Raw genomic sequence first — 22,995 nt, 5'->3', positions numbered from 1 at the left:
GCGATGCCTGCCGCTGGGTCAGGGCCCCCCGACGGCCTCATCTTAAATTGGCTCCAACTGCAGAGGTTCACAGGCGCCGGGGGCAGGGCTTCGGCGTGGGTGAGGGGACGTGGTTCACCTGGCACACGGTGCACCCAGCCCTCGAGTCGGCTTGTGTGTGTTGGTGGTTGTGAAGGTATCAGTCGTGTGCCCTTCTGACCACTAGACCCCCGTTTCTGGCTTGGGAAGGTCGTAGGCGCTGCTGCAAAGACCCAGAGGGAGGCTGTGGGTGGACGGATCAATGGCCCAGGGCGAGATCGCGGGGTGTCCCGGGCGGGTGCCCTGCCTTCCCGCTGGGAGGGGCTCTCCTCCGGCCTCCCTAAGGCTTTTTTCTTCTGCGTTTGGCAGAGCTTGTTAGTGATGTCATGTGTCCTCACGTTGTCTTTATTGTTAGGCAAAATCCCCGTGGCGCACAGGTGGCCGCGACAAGGCGGACGAGCGGGCACAATGTCCTCGCAGCACCAGGCGGCCGCCAGCCATCTGTCTCTACCTTCTTTACCCACAATACCTTGCACGCACGAAGGACTCCCTCCCGTCTCCTCCACCTCCACGTCTCTTGGGAGCCACTAATCTGTTTTATGCCTCTGGTCTGCCTGTTGTCCTATGAACCTCATCATAGGGGACCTTTTGTGTCTCGCTCCTCAAACTTTGCATGTTGTCTGAGCGTTTTACCAGGGTGCAGCCTTCGTCAGAACCTCAGTCCTCTGTATGGCTGCAGGACATCTGTTGTGTGCCGGCCACGCAGGCCTGTCCTCCTCTGTTGTTGGGCACTGGAGTCATTTCCACCTCTCGCTCGTAGGAGCACGTGCTGGTGACGTACCTCTACAAGTTTCTGTGTGGGCACCTGCTTTCATTTTTCTCAGGCACAGACCCAGGAGTGGCATTGCTGGTATGCAGGGTGATTCTGTACTCACTGGAGAAGCCGCCGCTTTTCCATGGCAGCTGCACCGTGTCCCGTCCCCACCAGCACCGCACCAGGGTTCCTGTATCTCCACACAAACTCGCTGGCATTTGATGTTTCCATTTTCTATGTGAGAGCCATGCTAGTGGGTGTGAAATGGTTTGCATTTCCGTCAGGATCATTACGTCCAGCTTCTTCATGTGCTTGTTGACTGTTTGTGTATCTTTGGGAAAATGTTCTAGTCCTTGGCACAATTTTTTCTTCTTCTTCTTTTTTTTTTTTTTAGAGCATGAATGCACGTGAGTGGGGGAGAGAAGCAGAGGGAGAGAGAGTCTTAAGCAGGTGTCACGCTCAGCACAGAGGCCGACCTGGGGCTCGATCCCACACGCCGTGAGATCATGATCTGAGCCAAAATCAAAAGTCGATGCTCAACCATCGACTGAGCCACCCAGAAGCCCCCACAGTTAAAACGTATGTAACACAGTTTACAATTTTAACCCTTTTTGCGCACTGTTCAGTGACAATGAGTATATTGACACTGCGGCCACCACCTCCGTCTCCAGAACTGTTAATTATCCCAAACTAAACGTGTTCCCACTGACCAGAATCTTCCCCTGTCTGTCCCCTCAGCCTTTGGTAGCCTCTGTGTCACCTACTGTCTCAGGGAGTCCGCTGCTCCGGGGGCCTCGTGGCTCATGGGAGCGACTCCACACTATTTGTCCTTCTGTGTCTGCTTATTCACTTAGTAGGTCTTCAGGGTTCACCCATAGCACGTGTCAGGACTGCATTTGCTCATTTTTAAATTGGGTTGTCTTTTTGTTGAGTTGCAGGAATATGTAAATATACTTGGAATACATGATATGCAAATATTTTCTCCCATTCTGTAGGTTGTCTTTTCACATTCTTGATAATATTCTTTGATGTATAAAAGTTTTAATTTCTGGGGCATCTGGGTGGCTCAGTCAGTTAAGCATCCGACTCTTGGTTTTGACTTAGGTCATGGTCTCATGGTGCATGAGTTCAAACTGCATTGAACTATCAGTACTTGGGATTCTCTCTCTCTCCCTGTCTCTTTGCCCCTCCCCTGCTCGTTCTGTCTCTCAAAATAAATAAACTTCAAAAAAAAATTTTTAAGTTTTAATTTGTTATGAAGCATAACTGGTTTTTTAAAAAATTTTTTCTTTGGTTGCTCATTTACTTCTGGTGTCAACCCTGAGAATCTGTTGCCAAATCTGTGGTCATGAATGTTTATCCCTGTGTTTTCCCCTGTAAGAGTTTTATAGTTTTAGTTCTGACAGTTGGGTCGCTGATCTATTTTGAAGTAATTTTTGTATATGAAATGGGGTAAGGTTCCGTTCTTTTTGCATGTGGTTATTCATTTGTTGAAGATGGTGTTCTCTCTTCTTGAATGTTCTTGGAGCCCTTGTTGAAAATCCACTGGCCATAGATGCTTGGGTAGATTTCTGGACTGTTCTATTCCGTTGGCCCACGTGTCTACCCTTACACCCAAGTCATACTGTTTTGATTACTGTAGCTTTGTAGGAAAATTTGAAATTAGCAAGTATGAGTCCTCCAGCTTTGTTTTTCTTGTTCTTTTCCAACATGGTTGTGACTATTAGGACCCCTTATATCCTTATGAACTTGAGGATTGGCTTTTCTAGTTCTGCAAAAGGCCCCTGGATTTATAATAGGGATTGTATTGGGGAGCACTGGCATCTTAACAATAGAAGCTCCTCCTCGGGAACACGGGAGGACAGGATATTTCATTTATTCAGGTCTTTGTAATTTCTTTCAGCAGTGGTTTGTAGTTTTGAATCTACAAATCTTCCACCTCTTTGGTTAAATTTACTCCTAGGGGATTTTATTCTTTTGGTGCTCTGATAAATGGAATTGTTTTCTTAACTTCCTTTTGTGTTGTTCACCGCTGGTGCACAAACACAGCTGATTTCTGTGTGTTGGCCTTGTACACTGCATCCTCCTTGAATTTGTCTCTTTGCTCTCGTAGTTTGTGTGTGTGGGTTCTGTGTGAGTTTCTATTGATACAATCGTGTCATCTGCAAACAGAGGTAGTTTTACTTCCTCCTTTCCTATTTAGATGCCTTTCCTTTGGCTCGGCTAATTGCTCTGGCTAGGACTTCCAGGGGTGTTGAGCAGCAGTGGTGAGAACAGGCATTCTTGTCTTGAACGTAGAAGAAAAGCTTTCAGTCCGTTACCACTGGGCATGATGGAAGCCGTGGATCTCTTGAGTTTTTCCCGCTTGAGTTTTGTTGAGTTTCTTGGCTGCGTACATCAAACTTGGGGAGTTTTCAACCACAGTATCTTCATATATTTTCCTGTCCTTTCCTCTCTCTGTTCTCCCGCTGGAGTTCCAACAGTACACGTGACGGCGTGCCTGATGGTGTCCCAAGGGTATCTTTTCTTTTTTTGAGAGAGAGCGAGCGAGTGCACACACATGTGAGCGGGGGAGGGGGTAGACAGAGAAAATCTTAAGCAGGCTCCACACTCGGCTCCACACTCGGCACATTGAGTCGATCCCACAACCCTGAGGTCACGGCCTGAGCCGGACTCAGCTACTCAGGTGCTCCTCATTTGTTTTTCTTCCCCTGCTGATTAGATTGTGTCCATTACCCGACCTTCAAGTTCACTGATTCTTTCTGATGCCTGCCCAAATCTGCTTTTGAACACCTAACGTGAAATTTTTATTTTAGCTACTATACTTTTCAGCTCCACAAAAATTTCTATTTTGCTCCTTTTTATAATTTCTCTTTTTTGATTTCTCTGATTTCTTTTAGTTTTTTGTCCATGGCTTCCCTTCTCTCTTTGTGCATATTTAAGACAATTAATTTAAAGTCTTTTGTCCAGTAAGTGCAATTTCTGCACTTCCTCACAGACGGCTTGTCAATTTTTCCCCCTGTGAATGGCCCATAGTTTCCTGGTCCTTTATGTTTTGTAATGTTTTTGTTGACAACCGCGCAACTTGAATACCACAGCACTGTAACTCTGGAAATCAGATTCTCCCCCTTCCCCAAGGACTGTTGTTGCTTGACAAAAGCTGTAGTTGTCCATTTATTTGATAACTTTTCCAAACTATTTGGTAAAGACTGTATATCTTGTCCTGTGCGGTCGCTGAGTGTATGTCTTGTCCTGTGCGGTCACTCGACTTTGTTCCTTTAGCTTGTGTTCCGTTGATGTTTCATCAGAGATTTCCTTAAATTCCTGGACCTAATAAGATTGTTTTTTAAGTTTCATTTATTTATTTTTAGAGAGAGAGAGGGAGAGAGAGTGCATGTGCACACAAGCAAGTAGGGGAGGGGCAGAGAGAGGGGAAGAGAATCCCAAGCAGACGCCCCACTCAGCACAGAGCCGGACATGGGGCTTGATCCCATGACCCTGGGATCGTAACCTGAGCTGAAATCAAGAGTTGGATGCTCAAACGAGCCACCCAGGCACCCCAGTCTGTATGTGTCTTTATATTTAAAGTGGGTTTCTGGGGCGTCCAACTTTGGCTCAGGTCATGATCTCACAGTCTGTGAGTTCAAGCCCCATGTCGGGCCCTGTGCTGACAGCTTGGAGCCTGGAGCCTGCTTCGGATTCTGTGTCTCCTTCTTTCTGCCCCTCCCCTGCTCATGTTCTCTCTCTCAAAAATAAACATTAAAAAAAAATAAAAAGAAATAAAGTGAGTTTCTTGCAGAGAATATACATACAGGTAGGGTTATGATTTTTGATTTGCTTTGACAATTTTTTTTTTTGATGTGTTTTAATTGGTGCATTTAAACCATTGGTGTTCAAAGTGATTACTGATAGAGTTGGATTAAAACCCACCATAGTCATCACTGTTTTCTATGTGTTGCCCTCATTCTTTGAAAACTATATGCGTAGGTATGGGTTTTTCTGGCATTTATCCTGCTTGTTCCTGCTTCTGGGTCTGTGGTTTCATGTCTGACATTAACTTGGGGAAACTCTCCGTCCTGATTGTTTCAATATTTCCCGTCCCTTCAAACAGCTCCAGAATTCCTTCCGGTGTTCACATTACAGGCATCCACACCTCGTGTACTTGTCCTGCAGTTCTGGACATTCTGCTCTGGCTTTATTTTTTCAGTCTTTGCTCCTTTCGGTACTGGAAGTTTCTACTCCTATTTCCTGAAGTCCAGGGGACTCTTCCCTTAGCTATGTCCAGTCTACTGATAAGCCCCTCAAGACATTTATTTGTGGCAGTGTTGTGTTTTTAATCACCAACCTTTCTTTTTAGTTGTTAGGGTTCCCGTCTCTCTGCCGACATCGCCCACCTACCCTCGTGTGCGGTCTCCTTTATGCATCAGAGCCCCTGGCGTAGTAATCCAGTTCTACGTCCCCAGTCCGGTAACACCAACCTCCTGACCCTGTGGGCTCCGATGTGGCGCTCTCTTCAAATTGTGTTTTTCCTTTTAGTTATTCTGACTTGCAGTTTTTTCTTGACAGCTAGTCCTGCTGTACTGTGTAAAGGAACTGCTGTCAACAGGCCTTTAGTGATGTGGGGGGTAGGGGAGGGCGGTGGTCTGCACTCCCAGGGTCAGGGCTCAGTCTTTAGTAACTTCTCACTGGTTCTGTTTCTCCGTTTTCTCTCCCCTCGGGTGGGACTCACAGCTACAGGGGGCTGTCTCCCTTCCCCCAGGTCAGTTGGGCTGTTGATCATAATAATATGCTAATACTCCAGCAGGTTAGGCTCTGGGTAGCTGGTTTCCTCCCAAAGGCCTGTTCAGAAGAGCCCTCTGGAGAATTCCAGAATAGCTTTCCTCCCTCCCCCTGCTGCTTGTCCTGTGTTTCCTAGGAGAATCTGGATGAGCTCCTGCAGGTAAAGCCCCCAAACCCTTCTGTGTCCCCTAGAGCGTTTAATTTGGAACCGTCCACACAGAGCCTCCAGCACTTTGTGAACCCACGGTAAGGTTTTCCTAGCCCAGCACTGGCTCCCCACGGGACGGTCCCTGCACCTGCCGTGTCTCTCTGTTCCTGGGGAAGCAGTGTGGCCCAGGTCCGCCCCTCTCTTGCCGATGCAAGTGCCCTTGCTTTTTCAGACTGTTCAGCGGTTTACTTGCTGGGGCTAGTGGCAACTTCTAGGCTCCTTACATGTGGAAAACCAAAGTCCTTGATTCCTTTATTTTGAGGCTCTTGTTAGGTGCTTAAACCCTTAGGCATGTTATGTGTTTGGTGAGTTGACCTGTATCATCATGTCACGTCCTTGTTTATGCCTGGTAACTTTCCTCGTTCTGAGGTCTGCTTTGACGTGAATATAGCCGCTCCGATCTTGTTTTTGATGTGTTCCCGTGCTGTCTCCTTCCCATCCTTTTACTTTTAGCCCACCTGTGTCATTTAAAGTTGGGCCTTGTTTTCCATCCAACCTGACCATCTTTTTTAATTAGAACATTTATTAGAGTTGACATACAGTGTTAGCTGCAGGTGCACAACACAGGGACTCAACACTTCTATACGTTACTCAGCACTCACCGTGTGTCACGCCATCTGTCACTATTACAGTACTGTCGACTACATTCCCTATGCTCTGTTTTCATCTGCGTGACTTTAGTGTACAGCTGGAGGTTTGTACCTTGTAACCCCCTTCACCTGTTTCACCCACTTCCCCACCCCTCTGGCAACCACCAGTCTGTCTTCTGTATTTACGGGCTCGTTTCTACTTTGTCCACTTGTTTTATTTGTAGATTCCACTCGAGTGAAATCATACGGTGTTTGTCTTTCTGTCTTGTTTCGTGTAGCATAATGCTCTCTAGATCTACCCACGTCGTTGCAGATGGCAAAGTCGAATCCTTTTCACGACAGTCATAGTCCGTCGCACACGTACCACATCTCCTTTATCCGTTCATCTATCCGCGCACTGGGGCTGCTCCCACACCTCAGCTACGGTAAATAACGCTGCAGGAAACATAAGGGTGCGTGTACTTTTTCAAGTTAGTTTTGTCTTCTTTGGGCAGATACCGTAATGGAATTTACGAGGTCATATGGTAAAATCCTTCTAATTTTTTGAGGAACTTCATACTGTTTTCCACAGCGGCTGCACACTGTACACTCCCACAGTAGCGCATGAAAGTTTTCTCCACATCCTCACCAACACTTCTTTCTTGTCTTTTAAAAAATGTTTTTAAATGTTTATTTTTGAGAGGCAGAGTGTGAGCAGAGGAGGGGCAGAGAGTCAGAGCAAGAGTGGGAGAATGTGAACAGGCTCCAGGCTCTGAGCTGTCAGCACAGAGCAGGACGTGGGGTCTGAACCCATGAAACTCGAATCATTACCTGAGCTGAAGTTGGATGCCTGACTGAGCCCCCCAGGTGCCCCACTTGCCTTTTTGAGAATAGCTATTCTGACAAATGTCAGGTGATCTCGCTTTGTAGTTTTTTCTTCTAAGTTTATTATTTTGTGAGAGAGTGCGCCCGTGCACGCACGAGTGCGGGAAGGACAGAGGGAGAGAGAGAATCTCTGTTGGCCATCTGTAGGTCTTCTTTGGAGAAATGTCCATTTGTCCAAAAGAAGTCCTTTGTGTATTTTGGATATTAACCCCGTGTAGATATATCATTTACAAAGGACATCCCCCGGGGAGCCTGGGTGGCTCAGTCGGTTAAGCGTCCGACTTCGGCTCAGGTCACGATCTCACGGTCCGTGAGTTCGAGCCCCGCATCGGGCTCTGGGCTGACGGCTCAGAGCCTGGAGCCTGCTTCCGATTCTGTGTCTCCCTCTCTCTTTGCCCCTCCCCTGTTCATGATCTGTCTCTCTCTGTCTCAAAAATAAATAAATGTTAAAAAACTTAAAAAAAAAAAAAAAAAGGACTTCCCCCACTCAGTAGGCTGCCACTTTCTTTTGTTGGCTTCCTTGGCTGTGTAGACTTTTATTTTGTTGTAGTTTATTTTTGCTTTTGTTTTTCTTGCCTGAGGAGACATATTCACAAATATTTACTGCCTGTTTTCTTCTAGGAGTTTAATGGTTCCAGATTTTACATTCAGGTCTTAAATCCCTTTCGAGTTTATTTATTTTTTATTGTGTGGTACAAGAAAGTGGTCCAGTTTTCCCAACACCATTTGTTGTCTTTCCCGTTATGTATTTTTGCCTCCTTTGTGATAGAATTAACTTGGGTTTATTTCTGGGCACTCTGTTTTGTTCCATTGATCTACGTGTCTATTTTGGGGCCAGTACCGTACGATTTCATTTTAGCTTTGTAGAGTATCTTGAAATCTGGGATTGGGATACCTTCAGCTTTGTCGTTTTCTCAAGATTGCTTTGGCTATTTGTGGTCTTCTGTAGAACAATACAAATTTTAGTTTGTTTTGTTCTAGTTCTGTGAAAAATTTGTATTTTGTAGGGGGATTACACTAAATCTGGAGACTGCTTTTGGTAGTAGGGCCATTTTAACAATATTGATTCAGGGGTACCTGGGTGGCTCAGTTGGTTGAGAGTCTGACTCTTGGTTTCTGCTCAGGTCATGATCTCACGGTTCGTGAGTTCGACCCCTGTATCAGGCTCTGTGCTGACAGCCCAGAGCCTAGAGCCTGCGTCGGACTCTGTGTCTCCCTGTCTCTGCCCTTCCCTGATCATGCACATGCACTCGTGCTTGCTCTCTCAAAATGAATGAACATTAACAAAAATTAAAAACTTACTCTTAGGGGCGCCTGGGTGGCTCAGTCAGTTAAGCATCAGACTTTGGCTCAGGTCGTGATCTCACGGTTCGTGGGTTAGAGCCCTGCATCGGGCTCTGTGCTGACAGCTCGGAGCCTGGAGCCTGTTTCAGATTCTGTGTCTCCCTCTGTCTCTGCCCCTCCCCCACTCATGCTCTGTCTCCCCCTGTCTCAAAAATAAATAAACATTAAAAAAAAAATTTTTTTTTAAAAGGAATTTAAGAGGAAACATTAGTGTATTTGCCCAGATCTTTCCATTTCTGTTGATTAAAAAAAAATTTTTTTATCGTATTTTTGAGTGAGAGAGACCATGAGCAGGGGGGGTGCAAAGAAAGAGGGAGACACAGAATCTGAAGCAGGCTCCAGGCCCTCAGTTGTCAGCACAGAGCCTGATATGGGGCTCGAACTCACGAATTGTGAGATCATGACCTGAGCCGGAGTCGGAGGCTTAACCAACTGAGCCACCCAGGCATACCAATGTTTATTGATTTTTGAGAGAGAGACAACACGAGCAGGGGGGAGGTAGAGAGAGGGGAAGAGAGAACTGAAGCAGGCCTGATGCAGGGCTCAACCCCACAAACCGTGAGATGACCTGAGCTGAAGTCGGACATTTAGCCAACTGAGCCACCCAGGCACCCCGGTCTCATTCCTGAAGTTCCAAGTTTCGTTCTGTCGTTTACTTTTTGCCTGAAGAACTTCCCTTAGCATTGCTTTCTGAGCAGCTCTGCTGGTTCAGGACTCTTAGTTCACCTTCATGTGGGGATATCTATTTCATCTGTATTCCTGGTATTTCTATGGGTACAGTATTCTAGATGGTTACTTTCAGTCTTTAAATAAACTGTCCAGTCACATGGGCTCTGGTTTCTGATGAGAAATCTGTTCACATTGTCGTTACTCTGTATAAAATTAGTCACTTTTTTTGGGCTGCTTTCAAGATAAAAAGTCTTCAGGTTCATTAGTCAGTGGTGTTTTGACATAGTTTTAACTTTTTGGGGTGTACTGAGCTTTGTGAATCCTTAAATTTGTCTTTTGCCAGTTTTGGGATACTTCCAACCATTTTGGTAAAAAACAGTATTTTTACACCAATGTCTGTCTCTTTTTGCTGGGAATCCATTAATGCACACATCAGATCTTTTTATATTGTCCCACAAGTCCCCAAGGCTTGGTTTGTTTCCAAATGTTTATCCACTAAATTTTCACTTTAAAGTTTGTAACTTCTGGTTTATTTCGACAGCATTTGCCCTTCTTTCATGGGAGTATGGTTATAATGACTAGAGTCTTCAAAGGCTCTAATATATCTTTTTCTGAGCATTCCACCAACACATTTAAGTTGACATCTGTTGACTTTCTTTTCCTTTTAGACTTTCCTGGCTCTTTGTATGTTGACTCTGAGTATTAAAATCCTCTAGAAAACGTTGGTATGTTTTTGGGTTTTTGTTTTTGGAAGCAGACAAACAGTCTAACTAGGTTCCGACCACACACGCTTTCCTCCCCTGGATGGGCCTTGGTTCGAGCCCGCTGTTCTCCAAGCGCACGGTGCTAGCTGGGCCTACGTCTGTGTGCAGCACCAGGGCCAGTCTGCGTGGTAGCTCGGTTCGTGAAGTCTCTGCCGCCACAGCTCCAGGTGTACACAGCTTAGGGTGAATTCAGGGTATCACATGGGAGGAGGGAGGAGCTCTTCTATACTTCCATCTTCCAGATACCCCTTTGCCTGGTTTTTGGCTAAAAAAATTTTAGGTTTCACCTCCCTATGGTGTTGTACTCTCTCTGATTGGGTCCAGCTTGGGGCCAAAGTGGCGAGAAAAAAGATCTCACAAGGACCCCCCCCACAGACACACTCCTCTTTGGAGTATACAGGTGTCCCTTTTTCTAGTCTCCCGTCTCTGAGCCCTCAGTGTGTCCAGAGCTGTCCGAGCAGATCTCCCCGGTGTCCACGGGCCCTTCCCAGCACTCTCCAGGTAGAGAGGGAGGAGGTGTCTCCCGGGTCCGTGGTGTTTGCTCCTAAGTACAGTTCTGTATTCAGGCTGCCCGGGAGATAACGAGAGAGGAAAATACGGGAAAATCATCACCATACTGGTTCTTCTACAGTTTTAGTCCCGCAGTCCCGATCTGCCTGCTGCTATTTACTTTTCAGAGTGCTGGGAAAATGCTTCATTCTGTTCAGGGATGTCAGCTGTAACCCTGGGAAGGCACAGGGCAAAGTGTGCTTATGCCCACGGGATTACCCATCTCCTCAGAGGTCACCTGAAACCCTGGCTAACATCTGTTGTGTGGCGGCGGATGTAAACACGGAGGAAGCAACAAGCGGTGAGTCCTTGTAGCACAGCATTCCACGGAAACCTGCGTGTGCTGGACAGTGGCCTACGGGGTCAGTCACTGTGCGCCGTGGTTCTTACAGCCGTTTAGGCCTGAACTGACTATGTGGCTGCAGGTAGGCTCCCGATGGGCACTGAGGTCTTCGTTGTAGACCGAACATGGCTCTAAATGTGGGCCTACCTCTAATTAGCAGTGCTTCTGCTACACGAAAGACCTATTGGTTAGTGAACTGTCCCCTTTATCTGGAGGCTCTTCTCTTCTATGTCTGTTTCTTGGAGAAAGGTAGCTTATCCTCTAGGATAGCTGCTTTGACACCTGTTTGGACAAGTTTAACTTGAAGGAGAACCTAATGAGTTACCAGAGTAACGTCTGACAGAAGGGGAGTTAAGGCCATACGCATTTTAAGGTATCTATTAATGCAACGTGGACAGGAGATCTAAAGCCAATTGTGAATGCTTCCTTTCGTTAGGAGAACTAGTCTCTCTGTGTCAGAGTGAAGCGCCCCACGAGCTCTGTCTGTGAGCCCTGCAGCGCAGCTTCCTTGAGCTCCCACAGGGCCCCGCGCCGACCTTCCCCGGCTGCCAGGGTCAGTTAGCAAGCTCCAGGACACCAGCGATCCCCACTGGGGACTTTCTGGTAGCCGGACGGTCACCGTGTCAGAGCGTGGAGCTTGCGCTGCCACGGGGGCGTAGATCTCAAGCTGTCAGCAGTGATCTTGATTCTTAGGCTGAAAGGCGGGTCCTTAGAAGAAATGGTGGCAACAGCCACAACCTCAAAGTAGGTTTCACAACTGCACTGTCATAGATAAAATCAGTGAGATTCCGTTATCACCACCTGTGCCCCCTGAGCCTCTTCCACGTGCGAACACCCCTCTCTGGCGGCAGAGCCTACACCACGGCCAGCACAGCAGCTCCTCGGTGCCTTTGCTCCAGTGCGCTAGGCCCTTGGCAGGTCAGAGCACAAGTTAAAAAAAAACAAACAAAAAACTTGTTTCAGTTTATCAAAATGACAATGATACTCTATTCAATTAAAATTAGTAAAAATATTTTATTGAGTTTCAGGAACTTGGTAGTTTTAAAATTTAAAATCTTTGCACACAAATCACCACTATGCTTTCTAGAATTGTGGAGGTTAGGACTTGAAAACTGTCACTGATCTCCTTGTGTCACATAGCTTGGAAATCCTAAGTCCTGGGGCTGCCCCGCCCGACTCAGGGTCTATGCTGCTGTTCTAAGGGAGGATGGTGAAGGGAGTGGTGTCTTTAAGGAGCTCAGCTGTCCACGTGGAGACTCTTAAGGTTGCCAGAGTAGGAGGGATCCCAAGTCATGCCCAGACACGCCGCGCCACGTGGCTCACATGTGAGTTTCTCTTTCGTAGTTTTGTTTGGTTTGGGGCAAAGCTGTTCAAATGAAGTTTCTAGTTCCTTGGGGAGCCCAGAAGTCTGGCAAAGGTCAAAGCAGAAACGTCCTGAAGTAAGACATTTAGGAACTTCCAGTGAACAGCTGGGGATTAGTTCGGAGCATCACGTCTGTTGAGGGGGCACCAGGAGTCAAGCAGGGACGCAAGCTCAGTGGCCGTGGATGTTTTTGAGGGCTCCTGGGAATTCAGAGCTAAACTGCAAACGGTTAAGTGCCTGGGATACGACTATTTGCTAATCCATGTTGTTTTTCTGCCTTCTCCTTGATAGTCTCAAATTTCCACGTGCCAATCAATCAGCCAACTGAACAAGACAAGGAAGAGGCCCCCAAAGCCCTCTGAAAAAGGCACACGCCAGCTGCTTTACGGCAAAAATACTGGAGAGCTGGGTACTTTTTTTAAAGTCTATAATCCCAGCAAAAGTCCCTCCAGACCCACAAAGTCTACGTTTTAGGCTCAGAAATAACCAACTGATGGACCGGGCTTACTTTGGGAGAACTACCCCAGTCTTTCCGGACGGTGACAGGCACACTGCTGTGGAGACACGGCTCCAGGCGGACACACGATGCATTGGTCAAGTCCGTGTTCGCGCTGGGGCGGCCTCGACCATTCACCTGCCCAGAGCTCAGTCAGAGCCCACGGGAGTCATGACTGGCAGGTCTGGACCACTCAGCGGAGCGACCTGACCCTACGCAGGACATTATGCAATCGGCGTTATTTTGCAAATCGCAAACCTTCTGAGTAAAAAAGACAAAAACTATACATTCCAAGGTTGTCTGTAAAGTGCCTGGAAGATGCAGACTGCTGCCCTGAGGCACTCTGACCCATCCGGGCTCCAGCCTGCAAGTTACCTGCCACTGTCACACACGTGGGGCCTCATTCACATGATGGTTTCATTTTTATTTTTCTTTAATGGCTGAGTTATAAATCCAGCTAGTGTGCAGTAATTTCATTATTTTTCATACGCATTATCTGCAATAACATTGTGACAGCTCCGTACTGTGGGTTAACACACAATACTTAGAACAAATTTATCATATTTGGTCTGTAGGTAAATAAGGTTTTAAAATTGCCTAAATATACCACTCTGAGCCGTTTCATTCCACCAGGAAAATACAGGGTTTTCCCTCTCTTTAAAAAAAAATTAAATACCAAAATAACTACATTTAAATAAATAACATGATGATGATGACATTTAAAAGTTCACAATAAGGCCAAAGCCCTCTTCTAGTCGCACGGCTGCTCAGCCCTGACCCCCTCAGAACGCTCTGGAAAGGCCAAAGGTTTTGTTCAGGGGCAGCGTGATGGAGGCCGGGCGGGCGGGGGCGTGGCGGGGGGGGGGGGGGCCCTTACTGCTCATTCACTCACCTTTGTTTCATCTCACTTTTGTGTCTTGTAGGAGAGAAGTCAGCTTTAGGACTGCTTCAGTTCTGAAAGGCTGAGGGGGATTTCCTGTCACAAATCAGAGAAGGACCTGGATGTTTCCAAGGCCCTCGTGTCAACACGCAGCCTCTCCTCCACCCCGCACCTGCTGCTCCCCGCGTGCCGGGCAGATGGCAGCGTCACCGGGTGGACGGCCAGTCGGACGATGGCTCTGTGCCTCGAGCCGGTGACCGTGACTAGGAACGTGCCACAGAGAGACCTAGGACACTTGACGGAATCTTTTTTCCAAATGAAGGAGGAACAGTTCTGTCGTTTGAAACACACACAACACTTAGGAGGCTTGTTTTACTTAGAGTGGAAAATTATGCCGGGACAAAGTCAACACAAAGAAACAAACAACAGAAAGTAGCAGGAAAGAGAACCAGTTAAGTGCAGCTCGGAGAGTCCGGCAGTTCTTTCGGTCATGGCTACATGCAGCCCCGCATGGGCATCCGTCTGTCCAGTCAGTCTGTCTGTCCATCCTAAATGCATCCGGCACCTGCTCTAACACGGAAAACCTGCAGATGTCATCAGGCAGCTCCATCTGAACATTAACAGGATAGACAAAAGGAAATCATTCCATAGGCTGAAAACAAACAACAGAAACAAAACTACATTGTTTCTTTTCCCCAAATGAAATCAACACAAAACGTCCTGTGTGATTCCAAAATTTCCAGAGTAGAAATGGAGTGATCTGAAATGTCAAAGACCCCATTATTTCGTAAAGAAAGTACACCTCAAAATACTCTAATTCCACATGTGGACAACAAAACACGGTCTCATCTGCACCGAGCGTCCTGGGAGGGCAGCGGGGACGGCGCCCGCCCTGTCCCGGCAGCTCCGCCTGCCCCGGGCACGGGCTCAACCAGGACCCCGCGCCTCTAATCCGGAGTCCCCGGCTGAGCCCGGGGCGGGGAGACGCTGCCGGAACCAGGTTCTGTTGCATGTGGTTTTGTTCAGGTGTGACTTCTGTCTTTAAGGAGCGTAAGGCCACCTGGGTTTTGTGTTTTCAGTGCTGAGGTGAAGTCCAACCGCAGGGCCCTCTACCCACCGAGACGGCGTTCCGAGCGTCGGTGAGAGGCAGTGTCTCCTTTTGGCACCACAGAGTTGATATTAAAGTAAGAAAAGCTGTCCCAGTCGCTAGTTCTGGACACCCTTCTCCCTGCCGGCCGTCGGCGGCGTGTCCACACTCAGCGCGATGACGATGCTCTCGCCGTCTTCCGTCTTGACCCGCTTCAGCTCCGGCTGCTCCGACTGGTCGCCGTTCTGGCGCTTTGTGGGCAGGGAGGCGGACGCCGATGCGTGTGTTGCCAGCATGTGCAGAGGACTCGCCCCTGCTGCAAAGAGACAGTGAGTCAGACCCCGCGTTCTCAGGTGCGCCCTCGTCCCCCGTCAGGCCCCCACGGGGCCCTGGGGCACCAGCTGGTCCAGGCTCTGCCCAAAGGGCTGGCTTCTGTGTGTGACTGGTACGGCCCGTGGTGGCCAGGGGCACGGGAGCCTGGACTGGACAGACCCTATATAGCCAGTTAACTGTCTGACGAGCGGGTGTTCTCAGCAACAGCTGGCCCCTTTATCACTCCGAAGACCGTGCTACCTTCACAGAAGCACGGGGGAGGCTCAGGCAAAGGGGCTGCTGCCCGCCTTCTCCCCGAGCAGAAGCCCCTCGTGCCCCACATCACACTGAGCGGGGTGGGCGTGTGGCTCAGGCCAACCGGGAGCCGTGACAAGGAAAGCCCCATGTGTGGGGAGGTTCATCTTCGTCCGGGCCCCATGAACCTAGGAGCTCACAAGCAGACGCGTGCCCGTGAGCCCTGGTCTGGCTTGGCGGCTTCTCCTTGGTCCCCACCACCAAACGCGTCCTCTCTCGGGGCTGCATCACAGAGAGGCCCCCCCCCCCCCCCCCCGCTCCTTCCCTGGCCCTCACCCGGCCCATGCTTTGCACAATCAGGCAAACTCTAAGACATGAAAAAAGAAAGTGCTGCTTCCTCAGAGTGAGAAGACAGGGCTGGGTCCCCCTAGGGAAGGGGCAGAACCGCCATCCTGATCAGTGTCCCAGCATAAGGCGCCCCTGTCCGAACCCGGAAACACAGCCAGGGAAGCAGCTATGAAGGGGAGGCATACAGACAGCAGAATGTGTCCCGGAGTGGGAGCGTCACGTGGACACAGAGTTGCCTGTGCCTTGAAAGGAAGAGAAGGCAGGAGAAGTCAGGCTACAGAAAGGCAAACTGGGAACTCGAACGCAGGGGCGGGGAGACCGACCCCAAACCAGGCGCTCGGCGACGGGTTCCTCCAAGGAGGCGTAGGGGCAGAAGACGCCGGGAGGGTGCAGGCTTCCACCTGGGCCCCAGGGATGCGCACTGGCTGCTGTAGAGACTCCGCCTGACCTTGGGATGGTGCAAGGGCCGCCTGGGTGAACCACAGGCACAGGAGGCAGTTCTGCAACTTAGACCCTCCTTGTTGTACCCGACTCAGAACCCATCCAAGTTGTATCTCTGGACCATCTCCACCGGCTCCTTTTCACACAGGGGTCTGTGGCATCTCTGCTGCGTCACACGCTCATGAGAGAGCCACCTGTCCCCCTGATTTTTGTCGGACTAGCTGTGGACAGCCCCAGTCTTTCGGATCTTCGCCCCCCTGGGTGACCACACAGAGCAGTCTCGGACTCATGCACTTCATCTGGCAGGCCTGTCCTGATGCCTGGTGCTAAGGCCTCTTGTGTATGACACATGGGGATGGAGAGAGCATTCTCTTGGGAAGATGGGCCCTAGGGGTCTCTAGCGGCCATGCACCCTGAGAGCTGTCAGCTCCTGGTCTTGAGGAGAACAGGCCCCCTGACCTAGACAGGGGGCCAGGGTGGGGCTCTGCACATGGCCATGCCCTCAGGAACAGAGGGGCTGGCTCGACCCTGATTAATGGGGGCACCCTGGTTCCTCTCCACTTCATTCCAGAATAACTGCCCTGTCCTGCTAGGAAAGAGGGCCTGTGTGGTTGCTGGGGTGGCACTGACGTGCAGCCCAAGTTCTTCCAGTGGGACCCGCACACCACACAGTCGAAGATGCTGGACACGAACGAGAGTGAATCAGCGCCTGGAACTGAGCGACACGGGACGCTGGGACCTTGCTGTGCTCGGCCACCCTCCCGGGAGAAATACAGGGCAGGGGTCTGTCAACCGGTTAACACACACCTTATTCTATGTGTTTCTGGTTAAAAACAACTTACTACCACGTTAACACTGAGCTCATGCCTGAAAGCAACTCGTGTAACATAAAGCAAATCACAGAGCTCTGTGCCTCCGACACCAGGGGCCTTTTCAGTACTATGCTTAGGGTCCATTGTAAACAGGAAAATCACCAACAAAAACACCAACCCTGAAAAACTGCACTAAAGGGCATGTGCTTCCGGTCAGAGCTGAACCCAAGAGGGGGCACCGCCGTGTCGCCCCTCAGCAGGAGCCAGATTCAAGTGTCCATCCACCCCGTGCGTGGGTGCGTGAGCACGCATGAGCACTGACTGGGATGACAAATAACTGTTAGTGATCAGGCGAGCACTGAGGGTCAACTGTGGGAGGTCACCTCTAGTAGTCCCCCAGAGCACCAGCCCTACACAGGATGGGCACGACAGCAACGCCGTCCCCTCAGGGCAGACGCCTCCCGTGGGGAAACAGGGCAAAAGGCTAAGCTGGTCAAGCAGGTCTTCCGCTGGCTCCAGATACACCCCTGCAAGTGGCCCCCGGGGGAGACGGAGGTGAACAGGGACACTGGACTAAGATGACAGATAGCGCAGGCACTAGCCCACAGGCACCTGTGTCCCTAAGAGGCCCGTACACCTTCTTAACACCTCAAAGCAGCACAGGGCAGGGGGCCGTTTTCTGCAAGGAGAAGGGCTGATGGCTGTGAGCACAACGGAGACTCTTAGGACAGCAAGTGAAGTGTCAGCCTGGGACTTCTGCTTCAGGGCCACAAGAGAACGTGGTCAGCAGGAGGAGGTGACCATTCTTCCCAACACCCGCTGCCGCTGCCCCTGCCCCCGGATAGAGGCCTGGGGTGGCTGTCTCAGCAAAGACCCACACTGACAGAGCACCTCTGACCAGAACCACAGCCCAGTGGGGGAAGAGAGGCTGAGGAACGGCCAGAAGCACACTGGGTTTTCTGCGGGGCAGGTGGTACAGCCCCAGAAGCCGCCCCGAAGAGGAGCCATCCCGCACAGGCACAGTCCAGACTTCCACATCCACTCTCCGAGGCCAGCATCACTCTGAAACCGAAGCGGACCAGAATACTACAGGAAAGCTACAATGTCCCTGACACAAACTGACATAAACCTCCTCAACAAGACATCAGCAAATCAAATTCAACAGCATATAAAAGGGTTACATGCCACGGCCAATGGATTCATCCCAGGGATGCAAGGGTAGCTAAACATTAAAAAAAAAAAAAAAAAAAAAAAAGCCATGCGACACACTGCATTAATAAAGGAAAACACCCACATGATCACCTCAACACAGAAAAAGCATGTGACTGAATTCAACACCCTTTCCCGATAGAGCTCCTCAGCAAACCAGAAAGGAAAAACAGCTCGGCATAATAAGGTCTGTAGACGACAACCCACAGCTAACATCGGCCTCGACAGTGCAAGACGACATTCTCCCTCTAGGATCAGGAGCAGGACACAGATGTCTGCTTCTGGCACTGAGATTCAACACTGCTGGAGTCTTAGCCCAGCAGGCACAGGGAAGTCAAGGCATCTGAATGGAAAAGGAAGTTAAACCCTCTACTGGAAATGACCTAATCTTTGTATGTAGGAAATCCTAATAAATCCACACAAGAAAACCCCCTAAGCCAAAAACTATAACCACTCAGAACTGAACTCAGCAAAGTTGCAAAGTACAATATGGACACGCGAAGATCAGCTGTAACAGCTGTGTATATGGTAACAGCTGTAAAATGCAGTAACCAGCTATGTATATAGTAGCAACTGTAATGTACAGTAATCAGCAGTGTATATGGTAACAGCTATATATATAGAAAAGACTAACATATAGTAATCAGCTGTATGTATAATAATCAGCTGTAACATATCGTAATCAGCTGTATATATAGTGAACTTAAAAGGAAATTAAGAGAACAATTCCAAAGGAACTGAACAGGAAGGAGTTCCAAAGGAATAAAACAGGAAGAAATTTGAGCCAGACTTTTACAATGAGAACTACAGAACACTGTGGAAAGAAATTAAAGACTTAAACAAATGGAGAGATGTCAACGCTCCTGGTTGAGAAGACGTGATGCTCGTCATGCGGCACTGCCTAAAGCAATCTACGGGCTCAGTGCAGTCCCTATCGACATCCCAAATGCTGGTTTTTTGCAGAAATGGAAAAGCTGATCCTAAAATTTGCATGGAATTGCTAGGGATCCAGAATAGTCAAAACAAAAAAGAACAAGGTCGGAGGACTCCTCCTTCCCAATTTCAAAACTTCCTGCAAAACTGCAGTAATCAAAACTGTGGCTTTGGCATCAAGGCAGACGCGAAGGTCAGGGAGATAGACGTGAGAAAGAAACCCGTAGATCGGAGGTCAAGTGACTTTCCACAAGGGTGACAAAACCACTCCGTGGGGAAAGCATGGTCTCTTCTATGGAAGAGACCTTCTATGGAAGAGGCCTCTTCTGGAACAGATGTACATCCACACGCCAAAGGTGTGGTCAGACCATTACCTCACTCACTCGATACAAAAATTAACGCTACATGGATCAAAGAACTAAACCTAAGAGCTGGAACACTGTCGCTCTGAGAAGAAGCAAGCACAGGGGCACCACTCCAGGGGTGGCAGTGGAGTCTTTGCATAGGCCACCTGGAGCACAAGACACAAAAGGGCACAGAGATAAAGGGGACTTCACAATTAAAAACTGGTGCATCAGAGGGGCGCCTGGGTGGCTCCATCGGTTAAGCATCCGATCATCGGGTTCAGGTCACTATCTCACAGCTCACGGGTTCGAGCCCTCTGTCAGGCTCTGTGCTGACAGCTCACAGCCTGGAGCCTGCTTCGGATTCTGTGTCTCCCTCTCTCTCTGCCCCTCCCCCACTCACGTTCGGTCTCCCTCTCTCAAAAATAAACATTAAAAAAAATTATTTTAGGGGCGCCTGGGTGGCTCAGCCGGTTAAGCGCCAGACTTCCACTCAGGTCATGACCTCATGGTTTGTGGGTTCGAGCCCTGCATCGGGCTCTGTGCTGACAGCTCAGAGCCTGGAGCCTGCTTCAGATTCCGTGTCTCCCTTTCTCTCTCAGCCCCTTCTTGGCTCACACTCTGTCTCTCTCTCGCTCTCTCAAAAATAAACATTAAAAAAAAATTTTTTTTAATTATTTTAAATCTGTAAAAAACTGGTGCATCAGAGACACTATCAGGAGAGTGAAGAGATAAACCCACCAAATGAGAGAAAATATTTGCAAATCACATCTGGTCAGGACCTAGTATCCAGAATATATCAAGAGCTCCTACACCTCAAAAACAAAAAATGGACAAAAGATTTACATAGCTCGTTGAAGACCTACAAATCACCAAGCACATGAGAAGATGCTCAACATCGTTACTCATGAGGGAAATGCAAACCCAAATCACTGATATCACTTCACACCCAGTAAGATGGCCATGAGGGGGAAAAACAACAACAGAAAACAACACGTGTTGGTGAGGATGTAGACAAATGAGAATCTCCTACATCCGCGGAAGAATGTAAAATGTAGCTGCTGTGGAAAAGTTTGGAAGTTCTTCAATAAACAACACAGAATTACCATACGACTGAGCAATTCTACTCCTAGGTATACACCCAGAAGAAATGAAAACGAGGACACCATACATAATCATGAATGTTCACAGCAGCACTATTCACAACAGCCAGAAGGTGGAAACAATCCAAATGTCCATCAATCGGTGACTGAATCAACAAAAATGGAAACATTAATGGGGCGCCTGGGTGGCTCAGTCGGTTGAGCGTCCGACTTCAGCTCAGGTCACGATCTCACGGTTCATGAGTTCGAGCCCCGCGTCAGGCTCTGGGCTGATGGCTCAGAGCCTGGAGCCTGCTTCCGATTCTGTGTCCCCCTCTCTCTCTGCCCCTCCCCCATTCATGCTCTGTCTCTGTCTCAAAAATAAACATTAAAAAAAAAATTAAGGGGCGCCTGGGTGGCGCAGTCGGTTAAGCGTCCGACTTCAGCCAGGTCACGATCTCGCGGTCCGTGAGTTCGAGCCCCGCGTCGGGCTCTGGGCTGATGGCTCGGAGCCTGGAGCCTGTTTCCGATTCTGTGTCTCCCTCTCTCTCTGCCCCTCCCCCGTTCATGCTCTGTCTCTCTCTGTCCCAAAAATAAAATTAAAAAACGTTGAAAAAAAAAAAATTTTAAAAAATAAAAAAAAAATTAAAAAAAAAACCACTTTAAAAAAATGGAAACATTAAGCCATAAAGAAGTACTGACCAATGCTATAAACCTCCGAACATGATGCTCAGTGAGAGACCAGATATAAAAGGCCACGTATCAAATTGTATCTACAGGGAATGTCCAGTGTAGGTAAATCCACAGAGACAGATGAGTGGCTACCAGGGGCTCAGGTAAGAGGGAAACGGGAAGTAACTGCTTACTGTGTATAAGGTTTACTACTGGGACAATGAAAATGCTTCTAAACTCGTTAGAGGAGATGGTTTCAAAATGCTGTGAATGTACCTAATGCCACTGACTTGTATGCTGTAAAATGGTCAATTGTATGTTACGTATATTTTACCATGACGACAAAAAAAAAAAAATGACTCGAATCCTAAGGAGTACTAAGTATAAAAGAATTACTGCTAATTTTAAAAAATAGTAAAAGCAAATTCTTTCAGAGATGCTGAAATACCAACAGATAAAAATGACACTATGTCTGGATCTGGGTGGGGAAGAGCTGGGAGAGAATTTCCAGAATGTCTGACGTTTTCCATAATACAAAGCTTAAAAGAAAAAAGCAAAGCTGCTGACTTTCAGAGTTTATTAACAGGTACCGCTTTCCTTTCTCAAGAGTGACTTTCTAGGGTGAAGGCAGTCACAGGCCATGCAGCACCTCAGTGACCGCTGACACTGTGTAAGGAGAGCCACCCTCCTCGCCCAGTCTTCAAGCTCATCTGCCACCTCCTCCCCCTTTTCCACAGCGCCTCCTGCGCCCACCGGGCTGGGTGCCGCCGCTGGGGAGGATAGTGTCTGGGAGCACTGAATCGTTACGGACTAGAGAGAAAACCCTTTTCTAAACCAGTGATTTCTTTAAAAAAAATTTTTTTTAATGTTTTTTATTTTTTGAGAGAGCACAAGCAGGGGAGGGGCAGATAGAGAGGGAGACACAGAATCCAAAGCAGGCTCCAGGTTCTGAGCTGTCAGCACAGAGCCTGACACGGGGCTCGAACCCAGGAACGCGAGATCATGAATGACCAAGCTGAAGTAGGACACTCAACCGACTGAGCCCCCCAGGCAGCCCCCAGTGATTTCTAAGTAAAAGACTACAACCAAATTAAAGAAGAACCAATAAAATTTCCCACTAACAGATAATTTAAAATGGTTTTTGGTAAAAGATGACTAAAACTGGAAGGAGTTTCAATATTTTTTCCATCTTCCTTCTCCTGAGAGGGAACAAGGTCTCAAGGCTGACCCTGCAGCGATCATCAATGATGATAAAAAAAACTGTGTGGCTTTCTTTAAAGCCCCAATATATTAAGAAGTTAATCTTTAATACAATTTTAATTTATTTTACGAGATAAATTATATTTTTGAGGAGTGCCTGGGTGGCTCAGTCGGTTGAACCATCAACTCCTGATCTCGTGGTTGTGGGATCAAGCCCCAAGTCGGGCTCCATGACAACAGAGAAAAGCCTGCTTGAGATTCTCTCTCCTCTGCCCTTCCCCTAAGTGCACCCCTCTCTATCCCGCTCTCTAAATAAATAAATAAACAAATATTAAAAAAATTGTATTTTTGGGGGCACCTGGGTGGGCTCAGTCAGTTAAGTGTCTGACTTTGGCTCAGGTCACCATCTCACAGTTTGTGGGTTCGAGCCCCATGTCGGGCTCTGTGCTGACAGCAAGAGCCTGGAGCCTGCTTCCGATTCTGTCTTCCTCTCTGTCTGCCCCTCCCCTGCTTGCACTCTCTCAAAAAGAAACATTAAAAAACTTTTTAATAAATAAATTAAAAAATTCTATTTGTTTTTTTAAGTTTGTTTATTTTGAGAGAGAGGGAGAGAGGATCC

The 22,995-nt window shown here is 48.3% G+C and overlaps 1 protein-coding gene across 3 annotated transcripts in view; it reads right to left on the bottom strand.

Moving 5' to 3' along the window:
• Positions 1 to 11,750: 11,750 nt before the first annotated feature.
• The window catches only part of FOXK2 (forkhead box K2), a 65,631-nt gene continuing 54,386 nt past the window's right edge, over positions 11,751 to 22,995 (bottom strand). Inside the window, exons 9-11 of one of the 3 annotated variants that reach the window (XR_009613969.3) lie at positions 14,799 to 15,084; positions 13,694 to 13,777; positions 11,751 to 11,852 (exon numbers count right to left, since the gene is read on the bottom strand). Coding sequence is in view for 1 of the 3 variants with exons in the window: in XM_060645050.3 (XP_060501033.1) it covers positions 14,888 to 15,084 (197 nt within the window). In the remaining 2 variants the exon portion in view is untranslated. Of the gene's footprint in view, positions 11,853 to 11,936; positions 15,085 to 22,995 lie in introns of those variants that run through there. The other 2 variants (XR_009613968.3, XM_060645050.3) reach the window with 2 other exon arrangements.

The sequence above is a fragment of the Panthera onca genome, chromosome E1 (genome assembly GCF_046562875.1).
Source record: "Panthera onca isolate mPanOnc1 chromosome E1, mPanOnc1 haplotype 2, whole genome shotgun sequence".
Classification (NCBI taxonomy): domain Eukaryota; kingdom Metazoa; phylum Chordata; class Mammalia; order Carnivora; family Felidae; genus Panthera; species Panthera onca.
This window is presented reverse-complemented; position numbering and strand designations above follow the sequence as displayed.